The sequence below is a fragment of the Andrena cerasifolii genome, chromosome 9 (assembly GCF_050908995.1).
Source record: "Andrena cerasifolii isolate SP2316 chromosome 9, iyAndCera1_principal, whole genome shotgun sequence".
NCBI classification, from domain to species: Eukaryota; Metazoa; Arthropoda; class Insecta; order Hymenoptera; family Andrenidae; genus Andrena; species Andrena cerasifolii.
The window spans coordinates 11,209,446-11,228,344 of NC_135126.1; the positions used below are offsets into that span (position 1 = coordinate 11,209,446).

The 18,899-nt window shown below is 47.6% G+C and overlaps 1 protein-coding gene across 3 annotated transcripts in view; it reads left to right on the plus strand.

Annotated features, from left to right (window-relative positions):
- LOC143373269 (uncharacterized) overlaps positions 1-18,899 on the plus strand; it is a 250,056-nt gene that overhangs the window by 152,773 nt on the left and 78,384 nt on the right. For all 3 annotated transcript variants that reach the window (XM_076820371.1, XM_076820372.1, XM_076820373.1), the window contains exon 5: positions 4,723-4,839. In XM_076820371.1, the coding sequence (XP_076676486.1) occupies positions 4,723-4,839 (117 nt within the window). The remainder of the gene's footprint in view (positions 1-4,722; positions 4,840-18,899) is intronic.

Below are 18,899 nucleotides of genomic sequence, written 5' to 3' on the forward strand. Positions count from 1 at the left end.
CGCTCAGCCTAAAAATCGGGGATAAAGATAGAATGCAATTACTTCCGCCTTCAAAGTCATTCACAGCGCGGCGGGACCTTTCTTTTGTGAGATCCGCGCCGATGGAACATTTCAAAAGGTCCATCCTCGTAATGAGAACGCAGAGCGTGCACAATTAACGCTCAATTAACTGGCATATAATTAACTGGTTGATCAGCTTACACGTAACTATGTTAAAGTCTGCTTATTTAGGTTGCGCACCGTGCATTTATAAACGACGCGAATTTATACGAATTTGTAAAAGGAAGGAGAGCCAGCACCGTTGGATTTACTCGCGGCGTGCATCGCAAATGAAATATAAATGTGATGCGCAAAAGGGACGGTGCTTCGAACAAACACCGGAGCGTTCTCCCGTTTTTATCACAGTTGTGACCTCCTCCCCTTACTCGAGCACGTCATAAAGCTACGTAAACAGGTGGCGTGAGACACGAGCATTAATAATTTTTTTTTTCTGTATAATTCCATCGAACCCGATACGAAGCTCGAGCATAAACCTCGCCAGCGACGACGATATTGGCGATGCACTCGCTGTCCCGAGCGAATATACGGTTTTACACGCGGCACAAATAACTCTGCGAACTATCAGAGTACGAGTAACATGCACAAGGCGAACGGACGCGCGATAATTAATACTAATTAATTACCCGGCGCAGTAATTTTAGTCCCACTGTGGCGGAATCTACATAAACACCAAAGTCAAACAAAATAATCAATTACGAGACAGGAAAACTGCAATCCTCTCTCTAAAATAATATATTCGCCAGAGACATCCCTATCGCTCTGTATACAAATAGACTTTCAATTAATTAAGGGCTGGTAAGCAATTGAATCGAAATTACTGCCCGGTTGACAAACGAATCTTCTACCTCGCGGATAGACACACCTTGTAATGGAATTTTCGCCCGGGCGAAACGAAACGCGAAACTAAAAAGCAATTTTTTTTCAAGGGAGCGCGCCGATAAAAGAGAGTCACGCGTGTTGGCGCGCGCGTCTCGTAACTCCCATCAAAACTTTTATCTGGCTGGATTACGGGACGGGGAAATACGTCTGCCATCGGGAATTCGGGGGGTCGATACGACGTCGCTGGAGGACCAGGATCAAATCCGCGGCTCGTCGATGCCTGGTAGCAATTAATTCAAAACCGTACGTCCGATACAATAGTGAACTATGGGGCCACGTATCCGACCCTTGATGGCGACAATGGAACGCGAGCGGGCGAGCAAGCGAGCCGCCGTCCGTACACAGTCCCATGCTGTATCAAGATTTGAATGAGCCAGCTCAGATATACGGGGGAACGGTCCCAGGCCAGTTAAAGGCATTACCACCGGGAAACGCGTCTCCGGGATTGTCTCGTTGATATGTTAATTAACGTTATTGATGTCGGAGCGGCTCGTGCTCCTATCGGCCTGGGACTGTCTATTAAATCCAGCAGAATCCCGCGCGCTCGCCGATCCGCGAGCAGAGTCCTCGCGGGGAGGCATCGCGGGATCGATGAACTAGATCGGGAACATGCTTATTCCTTCGCAAAGAAGGATGTCTCGAGCAACTTCTGGCTACTTTTCTTCAAAGTGTTTTCATTCTAAGTAATTGCTCGCAAAGTTTCGCTGTGCCTGCCTCTCGCTTCTGTTTCCCTTGGAGACGCGACCGTGCTATTTTTCTGCTGATTTCAAAGTATTTTGCAATATCCTTCTTTTTTTTTTCATTTCCTTTAGCTCCATGAAATACTGTTGTAATACCGAGACTATGGGTGTATTATGATTAAAGGGTAATATGTTTTAAGTTTCTTAATTTAAAGTTGTATCTCAAAGGCAGTCCCTTCAAAGAGATCTGAAGTAGGCACACGCTCAGCGAGCCTCAGAGACATGCACGTATTTTTCATTTCTAAGCCTTTAATTTCGACATCTTTTCATAGGATCGTGCGCGGCGGAAAATGAACGGACATCTCGAGAGCCCGACGTTCAATAGACCGGCTGACCGAAGTAATCATGCAAATGCAGAGACAGAATCGAACTTCTCTTTTTTTTTTTTTTAATTCCCTCTTTACTGTTCATTTCAATGTACCGACTAACTAACCGATGGTTCGGCTGTAAGCTGGCCAGACTTCAAAAGAATTAATTTCCATAATTATCTTAATCCCGCGCAGTGTCAAAGCTGCTGCGGCAGCCTGCGACTGGCACTCGCATTTTTTCCCCCCCTCGGCCGGGCGAGTAAGAGAAGAAAAGCCATTATCGAGTCGCGGTTTGTCGGGGCATCTCGTGAATGCGTGCGCCATTGCGAATAATTGAGCCGATGATAATAAGTGCATACAACGGGACGAGGACGGTCGTTTTTATTAATTAACGCCGAACTCGGGTAAACCAGGCTAAAAGCCTGGAGAAATACGCCCGTCATTCCCCTTTGATAACGTCACGATTCTTCGAGTAGTTCGAAGCAGGTCACGGCGGTCACCTTTTCTACCCCGCGATGAAAAGACTCGTTACCCACGCATTCGCAAGATTACGTTAAAGCGGAATAAAATACTTCGCCGTTCGTGGAAACCAGCTTCTGCCACGTTTCAATCGATACCCAACATTTTAGTCTACATTTTACATTAAAATTACACGCATTAAATTCCAAAGGGATGATAAATAATTCACAGATGTTTCAGTGCTCGAAGGGACGCGTATGTAGGGTAAACGAATGTAATATGGAACAGCTGATTTCAAAAGTTTGCCAAGAGAGGAATTTGTTTTTGTTTTAATAAAACTGACACGAGGGAACGAAGGAATTAATGCATAATCACATTTATATAGCCAAATGTAATAAAACTCAAATGTTTTGAAATTATATTAGGAAGATTAAAAATCGTATCTAATATGGAACACTTATGAAATTTGTAAAGAAATCGGTAAAAGCTTTACTTTGTTACAAAAAATGAAGATTTATTAAGTAGAGAATGCAAATAAACAAATATATATCATTCTTTACAATTTATTGTTGCTTTCTGCGTCTACTATACATTAGACACGCGAATGCACCACATTCTTCGCGTGCCCACTGAAAGCAGCGGACACATTGGGTCCACTGTTCCCCATTATTAGCATTAAAAAAGAAGTTTTTAAAATATAGTAATTAAAAATACAGAATATGAAAGATCTTTTCTTTCAATGATGGATGCTCGACTGCTTCTCAATTGTCACTGTGATCGTCCATTGTTTCTAGGGAACTAATATACACGATTGCCTGTAAAGTTTGTTACTTCTTTATCGAAGTTTTACGATGTTCCATATTACCAACCTTCACCCTACGTAGGGGAGACTGGGGCTAGTTGATACGGACGAATTACCTCGACACCGTACATATGTACTTAGCTCCATTTAAGTGAGATATGTGAAGTTTGTTTTTCAATTCTTTCCTGCGATCCAGCGGACGTCAGTGTACCTTGACGTTAACAATCGTTTTTTAAACTGTTTTCGTTTATATAGAGAAAAAGTAAATAGTTTTGATACATCCAAACTGATCCTCCAAATAACATTTTTTTCATTCATTTTGAATGTATTTTCACACGTTTTCGCTTACTATATATTAAAGAGGAAGGACCAAAGTATATTTTCACATATTTGTTATTACTAATTAATTCAAATAAGAAATGAAAAAAATTGAAAACAGAATAACGTATCAACTACCCCCGCAGTGGGGTGAATTGATACACTTTGCCTTCCTCCAAATAACATTTTTTCATTCATTTTGTATGTATTTTGTCAAGTGTTCGCTTACTATATATTAAAGAGGAAGTACCAAAGTATATTTTGGCATGTTCGTCATTAAGTAATTGAAAACAAAATAACGTATCAAGTAGCCCCGATCTCCCCTACTGGATATCGCTGATAATGAATTCGTCCCTCGTCGCGATTACGCGGATTGCGTCGTTACACCTGAGCAGATACACCGTATCCAGTAAATTGAAGCGGGTCCGCCTATGGTGCCGGAACTCCCTGAAATTTTGGCGGATAATAGTCAGCGAGGCGTGGTATGAAGCGTTTCGTCGTTCCTCTCGCGCGAGGGAAAGGCGAGACGTTGAGTCCGATTGAATCAGCCTCGATCCCCCTCGTTGCGTATTACCCGTTGCGTAACCGCTGCAAATCTACCGCCATTTACGACCGCCTTACGCCCTCCGCGGGGAAAACGAATCCTTTGATGTCGGTCGCGATCGAAGAAGCAATTCCAGTGGTAAGCCTGGTTTGCGATCCCCTCGCTCCGGCAGCTTGGTTGACCAACGCTGGGGACACTGTCCCTGCAAGTGTCCCTTCTCCGACCAGCATCGTTCGCCGCGCGATAACCGTGCTAGAACGTTTCGCTACCTCCGGGGCAAATAAACTCGGCGCGAAAATGAATCTTTCAGAAGCATCGAATTCCGGCGCACGGCAGGGGCCGTTTGGTTATAATGCGAGTACTCCATGCGATATGCGAGGCAACTTCTCCCGTGGTTTCGCGTAACAAAGCCAGATTCGCGGCCCGAAACGTTGGGGGTATATCGTTTCTCGGCGCGCGAGGCAGAATTTCACGCGGCCAAGGAAAATAGCTGGGTCGAAGGCTGCCAAAACTAATTAGCCCCACGGCGCCAAAATGGAGAGCGGGTCGATGCTTTTGTGCGGACCCAAGAATAATGGCTGGTTACTGAGGTGTATCGTCTTTTTGTTGCAGGTGCGAGGGTGGCTGGCTTCAGCTCGAAGGCGGCGCTCGAGTTTGCGGTCTCAACGAACGTTTCGATCGACCGGTGGTGCTGTTTTCCGACAAACCGGCCCCAGTCCTCCACATGCAGTGAGTACATGCACTTTATCGATTCCCTTTACCCGATCAGGAGCTTCCGTCCCGCTAAAACGATAAGGGAAAAGCTCGCCATCGATTGAAATAAATTCAACCGGTCCCTTTTATTTTACATTCGAACCGGGCTGCTCTCCCGGACGTATAAAACAGGCAAGGGCGATAGTGGATTCTGACGTGGCCCCCGTTATTTCGGGAGCTAATGTATTAAAAAGGGAAGAAGCTGCCTCTACCTTAATTACCGCGCTTTTTCCTGCATTTTAATATAGAGAGCACACACTGCGCACGTGGCTCGCGGAATAGCTATCGATACCGCTAAGTAATTTACAGAAGCCGCGATACCCTAATGAGTTCGTGAATTTCGTCCTATAAGTAATTCTGATGCTCGCGATATAGGAAATTAATGCTTCCAAAGGAATCCCTTTATTCCGTACAAGTATCCTCGCACGAGTAGTCAAAATCGAGTCCTGAAATCTGAAGATCCGATTTGCTGGCCGTTACCAGCAAGCTCTCGAACCGTAATGGAAAAGTGCAATCGAAATGAATAGCAGGTTTACAAAATCGATTTAACGTGGTTGCGCAAATTACCGTGCAGCCGCGCCGCAGTGTCTCTGGAAAAGCAAGGCCGAGGAAAGAGATAGAATTCTAGCTCCATTACGAAATACGGACACGTCTTGGGCTAAGTGCTTCTTATTACCACGAGCCAGAGCCGTTTCAGTTAACCGAACGAACAATGCAGGTGTTGGCGTATCGAGTTTTACCCTTAAACACAGTCAACCCTCGGCGCAGGGAAAGGGTCCATTTACTCCCCCCTCCCCCGTCTCTCGTCGCTTTGGCCCAAAAAATTATACAATTCCCGTACGCGTATATCGTTGCCGAACATGGTCAGGGGACCGTTTCCCAGGGGCTGGAATTAAGCAGCGCAGGAAATAACTTTGCTAAGTGGCATCAACGGAATTTACTTCTCTGCGAGGAGAGGCCCTCGTAATTAATTGGCTCTTTTTCCCTTTGTCCACCGTTCACACGGCGTTATCCGAGCGTTTTTGCCTGCCTTCATTTAAATGCAAATTAATTTACCTTCGCGAAACAGAACGGCTTCCTCCCGGCCGACTGTTTCCAGACCACGATTATTTTTCGTCAGGGAGATCGTGCCTGGCGTTAATCACTTTCCTCGATCGCTCGTTAATTCAACCTTCCTAACGTCGTTGACACTCGCCGTGGAACGATCCCGCGTGTTCTTTATCGGCTGGTCGCCCGAGGCAGACAGAATCCGATTAATAACGATCTGGATAGGTTTAACCGAATAATTCCTAACTGTGGCGGTCGCGAGTTTTTCCCCCCCAAGATCGTTCCAGCGGAGACAGAATTAGGGATCTGAATAATTGATTGGTAGAAAGAAGAGGGGGAGACGTAGCGGCGTACATGTGGCGGGAATGCGAAGATCGAAAGGCAGGCAAATGGGAGGGAATGCTCCCGTTGTTTGTGCTCCTTAATTGGCACTCGCAGTGAAAGCAGAAACCGCCGAAGATCTTACTCTCAGAGACGTTACGTACTGTTACGGGAGCCTCATTAAATATTTATGGCGAAATCACCATCTACGATGTATACGCGTTCGACTAACGTCTCCCTATACATAAAACATCAGCGTTTCGTTGCGCGCCGCATACCTTTTGCCCGCCACGCGATTCTTCCTTTGTCCCTCGATAATCAGGGCATGCTCCAAGCACCCGTTTTAATCTCTGATCCTCGAAAATTCCTGCCAGCCGTAATCTTTCGACGCGACTGTAAATCATTCCCCATTTTCTCCACAACTATCGCTCTGACAGGTGCAGAGCGACCAAATTCGGTGGCCGGTTCCTCAGTTCCGAATCGATCCGAATCCCGCATTGATTTCGACCTTTGATTTCGATATCCACCGCCAATTCGCGGTCATTCAACGAGCGCCAGACTTCTAATGGCGACGATTGCCAATTTTGCAGGCTCACTTTGCCGTGGACGCTAACCGTTCGATCTTCGAAATAAATAAATCGGCCGGACTGCGTGTGTACGTACTCGGCTTCGGTTTTGCGGTACGGCGGTCCACGCGACGATGACGCAACTGATCCCGGGACAGTTTATCAATTTCATAAATGTCGGCCCGCAATAATTGAGCTCGTCATGCAGGGACTTTGTTATCGTCGCCCATATCGCGGTGCCGCTAATTGGAAAGCAGGAAGATCGGGAATTAATCTCCTTGTCGATACAATCATTCGATACTGGGCAGGGCTCGCCGAGCGAAGTTCGTTTGCGAGACAATGGCCTCTCGTTTCGATTGGGAACAATGTTGCGTAAGAGCCCCCGGGCGAATTTTACCACCGTCGCGTGCCCTCCGTTGTCAATCCTGTACTCTTCGGTTACTGTCACGTCGGAAAGGTGGCTACCGTAAATGTCTTCCGCGTTACTGGCTGGCACTTTCGCGAGAGCGATCGACGAAGAAGTTCTGCCGGTCGGACGATGAAATTTATATAAGTTGAAAAGTCGGGGGTAATGCGGCAAACCGATGGCGCGCGACTGGCATAAATGTGCCAGGGCATGATTTATGGCGTTTAACTTCCACCCTCAACTTCCACGATCCCTGTCTCTCCGTGGAGGAAAGTAAGAATACACTACCTCTAATTTATCGCGCGCTCATTCAGCAAACTCGATTCGACGGGTTATAGACGTGCTGGTCCATCGTCTGCTCCCTCCGCTATTCATAACGCGATTTACTTCTTCGGTACTGAATACATAAGAAGTCTGTCCGGTCCGAATTTAGGGAGTTCGTCGCACCTTTGGCCACGTGGAAGTAGAGAAATTGATCACCAAAGGATCATTAAACTAGCCGCAGCATTATCAAGAAATGAATCCTCGTTCGATGCTGAAATTATCATCGAACTCCCACTGGAACGATACATATCTGCAATCTGCAAGTAATAGGAGCATTAACGCATCGATTAGCGATCCGAATTTATTTGGAAATCATAAATTGCACGAGTTAACTGGTTCACCGTAATTTGTGCACTTTAAAATTTAAAAGAGGCCGATACCCACGCTTGACGCTAGCGCTGCGTGTGCCTTTTGATTCATGCATCGAATGCAAAGAATTACCACGGAAATTAGTAACAGGATATTTCAACTCGTTCCGATTGCCGCGGTCGCGTACTTTTCACATCATCGGAGAGCATCCGAACGAAACAGAATTATTCAGTTCGCAACGTGTCGCGCACAGGCGGTTTGAAAAGTTTGCCCGTTACGCTTCAACATATCGCATAATGCGGTTTAAAACGTGGCTATCGTCCACGCGGTGTATGAACTATAATAAGTCCGACGTACGATCGGAGCTCCGGGAAATGGAGAAACTTTGAAGACGCCAAAGACAATATCGTTTTGTTTCTCTGCCAGTGGCAACCGCGCTGCCTCGTACATTCCAACTTTGCCCCGGATCCGGCGGCTGTATTTTATTTTAAAGCAGCCCCCTCGGAATCCGAATCGTCCGCGGCGATTCCCGTGTCTCTTTAAACGGAAACAGTGGACAGCCAGCGCTGCCGTGGGTCAAAAACTTTCGATTCCCTTTCACAAAAGGCTATTCAGCTTGGCTTCAAACTTGTACCCGATAGACGAGGATCAATGAGAGGGCCAAGGTTCTTCCTAGTTCTCGTTTGCAGCGCCTCTAAAGAAAAGGATTAAAATCGAGAATTTCTAGCTGCACGGCTAACAATTCCCAGCTATAAGTTCCCGTTATTACAGAACAGGAATATTCCTCCGGTCTCGCTTTTCGAGCATGTTTTACGTCCCACGAGAAAAAGTTAAGTGGATTTCGAAGGGGAAGGGGTGTGTTGGCACAAAAGCGGGGTTCCATAGCCGCGAAACGAGATCGCTGCCCTAGAGCTGAAGCTCGCGTTCAGTCGGCTATGGAGCTAAGGAGAAATGATTTCGGCCAGGCCGACATGTGTTTCCGCGCTAAATTTTCAATGCCCCCAGCCCCGTTTCGTCATTTCCCGCAACCACCTTCTTTCGTTCAATTCCATTTGTTTAACGCGATCCGCCGCGAGCGACGCCCCAGTAAAAATATCTCTAACTATCGCGCAGCCGATTTGCCCGTCGACGGACCTTCAAAGAAATAAATTCCCAATTTAAACGCAACCTGGTTGCTGCCGGCCCCGAATTTCGGTTCACTTTTGCGCGGCTCTCGCGTTCAACCCCCGTGAAACCTCGAAGCACGTAATAAGATCGATACCTCGACAAAAGGTGTAGCTGTGGACCAGGCGTGCGTTATACGATCCATTAGACGAATCAAAAGACGGCGGGGAGGAGAGGGGCGCGGATTTCTATTCAACTTCTCCGTCATTCAACCGCCAGCTTCTCTGGGGATGAAAGTTTTATGTGTAAAAAGTGTTCTCGTTGGGGAACGGTGGTCGTATAGAGGTTAGCGGGAAATGTACCACGGAGAATTGGGGAGCTGTCACATTGAAATTCGACAGGATTTTGTCGATGCTTCTGTGCGTTGGTGAGCCCATCGTTAAGGCTCAGTGGGACATACAGACCCAAGCTAGAGTTCTTCCCTTTCATATACAAAAATCTTTTCCACGCCCCACTATGGCAGTTTCAATATTCACACTCTTACGGAAAATCATCGGTGAATGAATGCTGACGCGTGTATTTTGAATAAGTGCGGACGAGTACGCGGCCTTTTCTGCCCTTAAAAGCCCGCAGAACGAGGTTTCGCATTAGGAGAAGAAAGTTGCCGGGTTATTCTTTGATAAACCTGAAAAGATAATACCCTTTAAGGATAAACGAAAGCGCAAGCAAAGCCCTGAAAGGACAAGCATTATTGAAAATCCGAAAAGCGGAGGCGGCCGGGTTCTCAGGGAAAACGTGAAACGCTCGAAGCAAAGGAACCGTAACGCGTATCGCGCAAAATGAAGCTCGAGCGCGGAAATCTTCTCCCGACGGTGCGGGTGAAACGAGAAAGACGCCGAGGGAAACACACCCACTGAATCCGTCGAATTGTGATCTCGGTTTCGCGCGTAAGCCCACTTCCCGCTGCCTTTGGACCTTCCTTTTGAAGCCGCACGCTGATTGGATGGATGCGGGTCGTGCAGCGTCTGCATCTTTCGATTCACGATCGTCGAATTTGCCGGGAAGGAGCGGAAGGCCAGCGGGATGAAAGGAGGAAACGAATCTAAATGCGGTGCACTACGGTCTGTCACGGTGCTCCGGCTCGTTTCGAGCGCGCGTTGGATGCAAACGCCACCGTTGCTTCGCGTTTGGTCCTTGAATCTCATTACGGCATCGTTTATAGAGTTTCTGAATTATTGTTCATCCTTTCAGTCTTCGTAATATCTTGGTTATAACGCGCGCACTTTGGAGAGGCTCTAGATTAACATTAAATACATTCATAATTAATACATCGATATTAATGATACTGTAAAGAACAGAAATTTAAATCGACATTGGGCGCGCAGAACAGATTCACCGAATTCCCAGCACAAAGTACTCGTTTCATCCGCCTATGCACTTTTCTGACAATTTCTGCCTCGAACGCCGCAAACCCCTCGCGCACCGAGTAAAGACCTTTTCCCGTTCAGCATTTCGATAAGGGGATCCAAACTTCTCTAACTCGTCGTGGCTGCCTTGCATCCGGGTACTTGAAACACGGGGGACAGAATCGTATCTCCATACTATCCCCGTCTTGGGATCATCTTCGATTCGAGTGGTATTTACCCAGTCGGAGTCAGACACGGCGCGTCGGCTCGAGGGGAAGCAGCCGAATCGGAAGGCCCCGATTCACTTTTAATCGCGCCGGTAAATTAGATTCGTTGCTCCTCGATCGACGTGTTGTCCTTATCGACGCCTGGGATCCGTTCCTAATAGAACGGATAGGGGCACCACGGGGAACGAAGACGGGCACGATCCAGGGCAATCTGTCTCGCGTTCGACGCTCCCTTTCACGGGCTCGGGGATACATTTTTCGAGATAATTTCCCGTCAGAACTTCCCCGGGAGACAGCCCGCGCTCATCGAGATAAGCCCAGCAATATCGAGTTCGAATCCTACGCTGGAGGCCCCGCGGGCATTCTGCGCTCCTCGAACGTCAGCTTCTGCCACACGCCTCGACGACCGCGCGATTTATTCCGCGCTACCTGACGAATATTTTATTAACCAATTAGAGCGATTTATGGGGGCACGGGTTTACCAGCGATAAGATTTTGCCGAATTCCAGCTGGGAATTTAGTGGATGTCTGAGAAACGAGCCTGGCTCTGCTCGCAGCCTGATTTGAATAGAATTTCGTAATTTCATAAGAAAGGTGAATTATTCTTTCCCTCTGCGGCCTGCTGTCGCCCCATTTGTTACCTCGGCCGGCGTCAGGTACGAGATAGTCTTTTCTCAGGGCTTGTGGAAGATTATCAACAAATTTTCCAAAGGAGATTCGAGTGAATAGGCTCTGCAGAATTTGCTTGACTGCGAAGCTTCATTCTTCGGTAACCCCGAAGATACATTTTGAACGTAGTATTTACAGGTGTTTAATTCGTCTCCTTCAATTCGTTTTCACTTAATGATGAAACTTAGACAGATCCGAAACGTTGAAAGTGGCGTTGTTTCCAGATCCGCGTTACTTCGCGAAATTACGCTTTCAGTGAGTGGGTGCCTATGGAGAAACAGTCGGTTTCCACTGTATCGCCTTCCTGGACATTCAAGAAGCCAAGCTTGCCGTAGATCAACTCTGTCCCTGGCCACTCAAGGGGCTAAGATAAACGGTTCTCGCGGAACTTTTAATGAGTACGTAACAAAGTTATATAAAAGGAATAAAGAGCGAACAGGAAACCGTGAAAAGTTCGCAATTAAGACCTCGCTCTGTTTGCCTGAACTTTTATCTACCTCGGTTCGCATATCGCGTACAAGAAGCGGCGACGTTTCAACGCGAGGCCGTTCTCTATGCTCGTCCCCTACAAAATCGAGGACTGTTCATATTCCACATTCGACACTATTGAGTAGGTAAATATTTCGCTAGACGCGCTAACTCCCTTCTACTTCCCGCTTGCTGCATAGATCGCAGAAATCTGCGAGTCGTGTGTCAATTATTTCTATTAGTGAAAGCTATTTTGGCATTAATAGGCAGGGCCGCAATTAGGTATACTTTTCGAGATCAACATCAGAATGAGGCCTCACAAATTTTTTAGCTGCCCCTAGTTTTCATATAATAAATTTAATATTCGCCAAAATATAGATCCCCAGAAGACTTACACAGAAGATTTTAAGAAACGCCTAGAAAACCACCGAGAAGCTTAGGAATTCTCCAGCCCGACTCATCCCCCGCCCGTTTCTATCCCCGGGAAGCCTGGGAAACCAGGGGGTTACCTGAGACGTCAGAGAGGACGGCGCATAAATAACAGCGGCCCAAAATTCTCAGGCCGCAATCCTTCTAATGCTGGGTTTCGTCGCCCGGCCAGAAGTGGTTGCATTAGGAAAGCGAGAAACGATGTAGCGCAACACTTCATTGCGAAAATTACGCGCGCTGCCATTCTGTAACGGCGCCGACGGTTGCTCTGGCTGTGCGCAACGGGCGAGGAAGGAGGATCCACCTACACCTACGTACATATGTGCACAACCCGCTGCGTGACAGAAGAAGGAAGCGAGTGTGTACAGCGGGTTGAGAGCTAGGTGGGTCGTGGGTGGCGGAGAAGAGGACACCGGGCGGAGGAGGGCGCAAGTGGATCTGGAGTGTGCAAATTACGGGACTATGGTGCTAATGTTAACTACGCGCTTTAGTAGCCTCGTTACGAGACCATCCCGATGCAGCCGCTTTCGTCGGGAGAACAGGAAGTCGTTAATCGTGCTACTTTTAGATACCATTGTGCTCCGGCCCGCGTTCCTTTTCCCGGCTTCCCCCCTGCAGCCTTTGAGCAGCGTTTGCGTTCTTACGCGGGCGTTTTTAGAGAACGCACGCACGGCCAGCAGCGGGGATACAGGTCTCTGGAGCATCACGTACCTTCGTTTCGGAACTGAAACGTCGCTTTAATTGGGACTTCCTTTACCGCGCGGCGCAGTAATTATGGACGAGCGACGTTTCGTTAACCGTAGCGATCCTTTAATTAGAATTTATTCCGTTTCCACTTCTGCCCCGGCACCGTCTGCTTCGCGCCACGACGCTGCGCCAGGAAAGTGATCAATTGAAAAATGGGAATAGGTACGTAAAAGGGTAAACGTATGGCGCAAGCGAGGAGGGAGATTAAGTAAGATAAACAGAATTGAATAACGCAGTGCAGGATCTCTTAAGCCACGGCACAAACGACCGATCGTGTAATATATTCAAGCTCATGATCGAAACAACACTGGTCCGGACAAACGGGTCTTTCGGCTTACATACAGATGATGCAAGAGGTTGAATTCCCTTTGGAGCGGTCAGAGCGAGATCCAAGACAAATGGGCAACGTGGAAATTACGTGCTCCGTCACTAATGCTAACGATAGACGTTAACAACGTCATTACAGGGTCACTTCGATGCGCCAGCTGGCCCGTAGCAAGCGTACGTACCGCGCCGTTAATCGCGCCACGCTCCTCTGCATCTCTTTCTTTACATTTCCCACCCCCTTTTTTTTAACTCTCGTTAAGTCCGCCGGCATACTCTTAAAAATAACACCCTCGTGTCGTCATTGCGCGGGGGTTTAAGCGTCGCGTGCTGCCGCGCCGTATGATATTTCCCGTTCCAATTACTTTTATAATTAAAACTATTCCTGCGTGCCTTCAGGGCTCAGGCGAAGGCCCGGCCCTTCCGCGTGCACTCGCCGGGAAACTGGTTCAAAATGGGGAGCCATCTAAGTAAAACCCATTCCCCGACAAACGTGCAAACCGCTGTAGGCGCTTATCGAGGATAAACAAAATTATGCCCGAGGAGAAAGGAGCTCTGAGCTTCGTTCGACCGTAAAAATTCAATAGCCGAAGCGTCGCGATTCAAGCTGACCGATGAGCTCGTCGGGGGAAGCGAGAGAGCCGGCGATGAAATTTCGCGCGTAAACGGGGGGTAGGACGGAACGAGCGGAAAATGGTAATTCCCAGGCCATCGCGGGGCGATTCCCGCGAACTGCAAACGGCCGAGAGAAAGGTCAAAGGACGAATATATTCGGGGCGACCGGTCGTGTCAAAGGAAAATTAGTTTCGGATAAGAGGGTCAGAAGAGGCGAGAGGAAACTTAATATCGGCGGTATATATCGGGATTTCGGGGCCGCTCGCTGAAATACAGAGATCACCGGGACACGCTGTGGGGTTTTTAGACGTACTCCTCTTTATCCAACGGTTTCGTTTCGATTCGCATTCGTTAATTTCGTTGACACTAGCCTTCCCTACGAATTCCAACTTGGCCGTTGCCGTTTCGACCGCGCACCTCCTGATCGCAATTTTCCCCGTGCGCGCCCGCTCGCGTTCACGGGCCGTCAGTTACGGTCCTTGAAATTTCGCCGAGTTTCTGGGAACACGGGGCTCACGACGGAACGTTTTAGCACTTCCTCTAGCGCGCGATCGTTAGCCACGCGGCCACTTCATCCCTTATCTCCGGCCCGGAATTTCGGACGATTTGCATTCCGTTAGCAGGGGCGAGGGGCGGAAGCAGGCTGATTCATCTTTGATTCCGCGGATTCAAGTGGATTACCCTCGGTGACAAATCATCCGACGTTCTTTGCTGTTGGATGATGAGAATGGTTCGCAGTTACATACACCGTATTCATTCGGTGGTAAAGGAATCCGTTAGAAATCGTTTCTCAGTTTTCACCGCGTGGAACATAGCTGCTCCCTGGAATCTTCACGTCAAACTTACAATTAGTCGACGCGTACAATTGACGCACGACACAATCCTACACATACAGCGAGGAACATACTACGACGTGGCGGATCCCAGCTCGCTCTAAGGCAATCAGCCAAATATAATCGCCGCAGCTCATTACGCGATCTCTTTGAAGGCACGTTCGTGCTAATATGCCCCCCTCCTCGATTCTGGTTAATTCGTAGCCAGCGACATAGGTAATCACGATGTAACGAGCCACGAGGCCCAGTCTGGCGTACTTGTTAAACGCGTTTTCGCGGCGACGATCCCGGCCGAATTAATGAGGCCCTCAGTAAACTTCATCAAGGCCATCATCCCCTACAGATATTTGATCTCGTCTGTCCTACGACCGATATGCATTCTGCTCCAAACTAATAAACGTGATGCCGATATATCCGTAGCTTGTGTACAGATCGCCAACAAATGAGCGAATCCGTAAATTTCCTCGTCCACGAAACGGCGGCCCTGCATCTCGTTGACACCGACGGCTAACCGCTGCACAAGCTAGATCGCTGTCACTAATAAACCACTCGAGCTGATGATTGCGCTCTGCGGTAGTTGCTGGGATTACTGGAATAGTGAGTGTCAGAACTGTTCGAAGATTATGTTCATGAATACACAGGAGTGGAGCACTGCTACTGCTCTGAATCGCCTCGAGGTGCACGCTGCTGAAACAGACAAGATTTTCTCGAAAGAAGGACACTCCTAGCTTAAGGGAACTAGGCAGTCAGAAACTCGATTTTTTTTGTTGCATTTTTCAAAAGTACTACCCTTCCCGAGTAAAATGACATTTGGTTTATGTTAAAATTTGCAAAATTAAGGATTTTACAGCCGAAAAGGTCGAGCAAGTTATAAACCGTTTCTGCGCGCACGCAGGTAAACTAATTCCTCTTTCGAAACTTTAAGCGTTTTTCTCGGAATCATATTTCCTCTTCGTTTTGCAGTGATTGCGGTAAAACGGAGGTATAAATCGATTTAAAAAAAAAATACACATGTGAAACATGTTTAGTTACGACCTGAACCTAAGCATAAATCTGTGAAAACTCCTATTTTGACAAAATAAAATAAAATGGCTCTTCTCCCTGGCGAAAAATCACATTACTTTAAAATTTGCCGTTTTACAACCGCTGTACTTATAACTTTGGGGCCAGGGCAAAGTATCAATTTCAGAGGATATTTCACAATTCAATTTCTTACGGCCAGAATCACTGCAAAATTACAGCGGCTCCAGAAAAAACACCTATATACATATCAGGCAACAGCGCTGTCATACATATGTATATATTATTCAAATAATTTTTTTTACTGTTTATAGTATTAACAAACATTGCCCAAAAGTACTAGTCACAATTTGTATTCATCTCCTTGTAATTAATTCGCAAAAAATACTTGATTTTCGAGTGATCTGACTACCTAGTCCCCTTAACCCCTCAACGACCACCTTAGTAAAGTAAAAAACAGTGGAGGTTTTCGTTCCGAGGGCCCGGGCCTCGCGGTCAGTCTTTCGTTTCAAGGATCGGTCGTTGAGGGGTTAATGACAAATGTTTCGTTCGCCGTTTCAATTGCACTCAAAGTCGTACTTCCTGAATGCATCTTTGTGGACTTTTGAAAAGCTTCAGAACCCCTCGGAAGCCACTTGAAGGATGGCCGTGACTTTGTCAAGTATCGTTCACGATCCCCCGAACCGTTCGCGATCCCCTCCCCGTGCAACCCTTCACACCGCCTCGTTTGCGTTTCGTCCGACTTCGCACGGACCGCTACTACTTTCTACGGACCGTGGCGTTCAAGAAATCAGAAACACTCTTATCTACGCGTGTACTCGATGCAGTTTGCTATACGATAAGGCGTCCGCATATCACAACCTTCTAACGTTTTAATTCGCGAAGATTTCTGTTGATGCATTCACTGCACAAACAATGATACTTATCCCCGGCTGAGACAAAACAGCTGCAGAAAACAGACCGCGACATGGACGCATAATTCCCTTCTTTGCTCGCCGGAGAATATTCTGTGGAACAGGGCCTACGAATTCGTTGCAGAGTTCCGCGAAGAAAAGTTTCAGCGAAACTTATGAAGATGCTGCAGAAGAAAGCGCCGCGCAGAGCCCTCGCGTTACTTAGGGCCCTCGAGTTTATCAACGCCCTGGCACGCCACGAAATTCACCCACTTCCCGAACAGTGAATCTCAAGGTGAGACATCCAATTAAGCGGAGACCAAGGCAACAGGAGGAACGGGAAACCGGGTCCGAGCATTAATCGGCGTCATTGTAGCGCGCTGTTGTTCTCGTTAACGGGCAAACGAGGATCCTTCCATGGAACTTGGACGTCCCCAAAACCACGGAAATCCGTTTTCCATTCTCCGGAGGGGCGAAACCACGCTATTCTCCTAAGACGTGGCTACTGGCTAGTCTGGATAACGTTTTGGTCTGCTGATCGTCGGGGTTATACAACTTCTAAGCACCTTGTAAACACTTAAACCCACTTCTGTATGAAGACGGTTGCAGTGCGAGCTTGCACTTTCGAATAAATAGCACGGGCATTCTCTTTCTCTCGCCCTCGTTCCCCCGTTTCGAAACCGCGATTATCTCTATGCAAAGTTCTCGTGTTCCGGCTCTGGCCTCCGCAAAACACCGGACCCAACGCCAGCCATTCTCTTTCCCGCTGGATTTTGGTTCACCCGCGACGTTCCCACCTGAAAATCGCCACGCAGATGCTCGCAGGGATACCCGCGTCCTCTGTTTAAAATATCCGCGTGACTGAATCCGGCGAATCATCGAGCACGCTGATTATCGAGTGAACACCTTTAGCTTCTGTATTTCTGCTGGGGGTTGAAGAAGTCATTTTCTCTCATTCATTTCGAGGAGTTTGGATCCTGATGAGGCATGTTTCATACCTTGAAGAGCGTTTAATTGCCTGCGCAATTTTTGCAAGCAGATGGCATGGCAGATCCTGCAAGTCGGACGATTTATTGCGACAGTAGTAAGAGTAAAGGTTACAAGAGGATTTATCGCAACAATTGTCAAGCGGTATTTATCGCGCGAGCGCCCCCCGTCTCCGCCCCTCTTTCGCCGTTTGCTCGACGTGCTCCAGTTACGAATTCTACCTTTTTACCAGGCGCGTGAATCGTTAGAATGAACGGCAATCGCAGCCCCGCCGGATTGTAAACTAACGACTTCCACTTTGCGAACGATCGAAACGGTGTAAACGAGTTACACCGCAACCAGCTGACCATGAATACCGGCGTAACCGTTGTCACGCCAATCACGTACGGTTTGCACGGGCACGATTGGAACTTTCGTTCTAATTTTTGCGTCCCGGCTTTACTTTCCGCCCGCCCCGGTCGTTCCCGCTTTATAGGATTCCATTTCCGACGCGATCGCGGTGGCAAAAGTAAAATCTCCGACGGGGGATTGTAAAGTGAGGGAACTGGGGCGGCCACCTGCAAGAGCTTCTGCGCTCAAAATCTTAATGAGCGGGAATTCAAAAACTCCCTGCCTTCCAGAGCTGCAAATTATTATTACTGGCGATGAAATTTATTCCCCCGGCGGGGATCATAAATCTGTTAAAACTGACTACGTTCGCCGACTAATTTCGCAGGACGACTGTCCAAATATGAATTCGCATTCCCCGCGAAAGTCACGAAAGCGGAGCGACCCGGCTACCTCGACAGCGGGTCGTGCCAGTTCACGTTCGTCGTCTCTAAATCTGTTCGCGACCTCGGGAATAAAGGATGACCATTGCTGTCTCAGCTCGTACCAAATGAAAGCCATACCAGCTTCAGACCGTGCCTACGTGACCCAGGGACGAAAACCGGCGACGGACATCCACCAGTCCACGTCATTATCAAGTATATCTGGCGGCTGATGTTTTTCCTGTAACGATCTTGCAGAAATTTAAAATTTATAGTGCAAACGTTGCGGCTCCCTCTGTCAACCGTAAACATCTGGTAATAATTCGTGGTACTGAATATGTTTCCACGGCGAACTGTAAAAATACCAAAAACGACACTCGAACTAATGAATCGCCCATTCACCTTCTCCCTCTCGACATAATTTTCATAACGAAATTAATCCCCAGCGTTTCCAGAAGTCTTTGCGTATTCGAACGTATTACTTAGCTCGCGACATTTTCGCAGCAACGTTCGCGAAATAATGAGCTTATCGGTGCACTTCACTTAAACGTTATATTTCTCTGTAATAACAAGAGGAGATCGCTTCGATGGT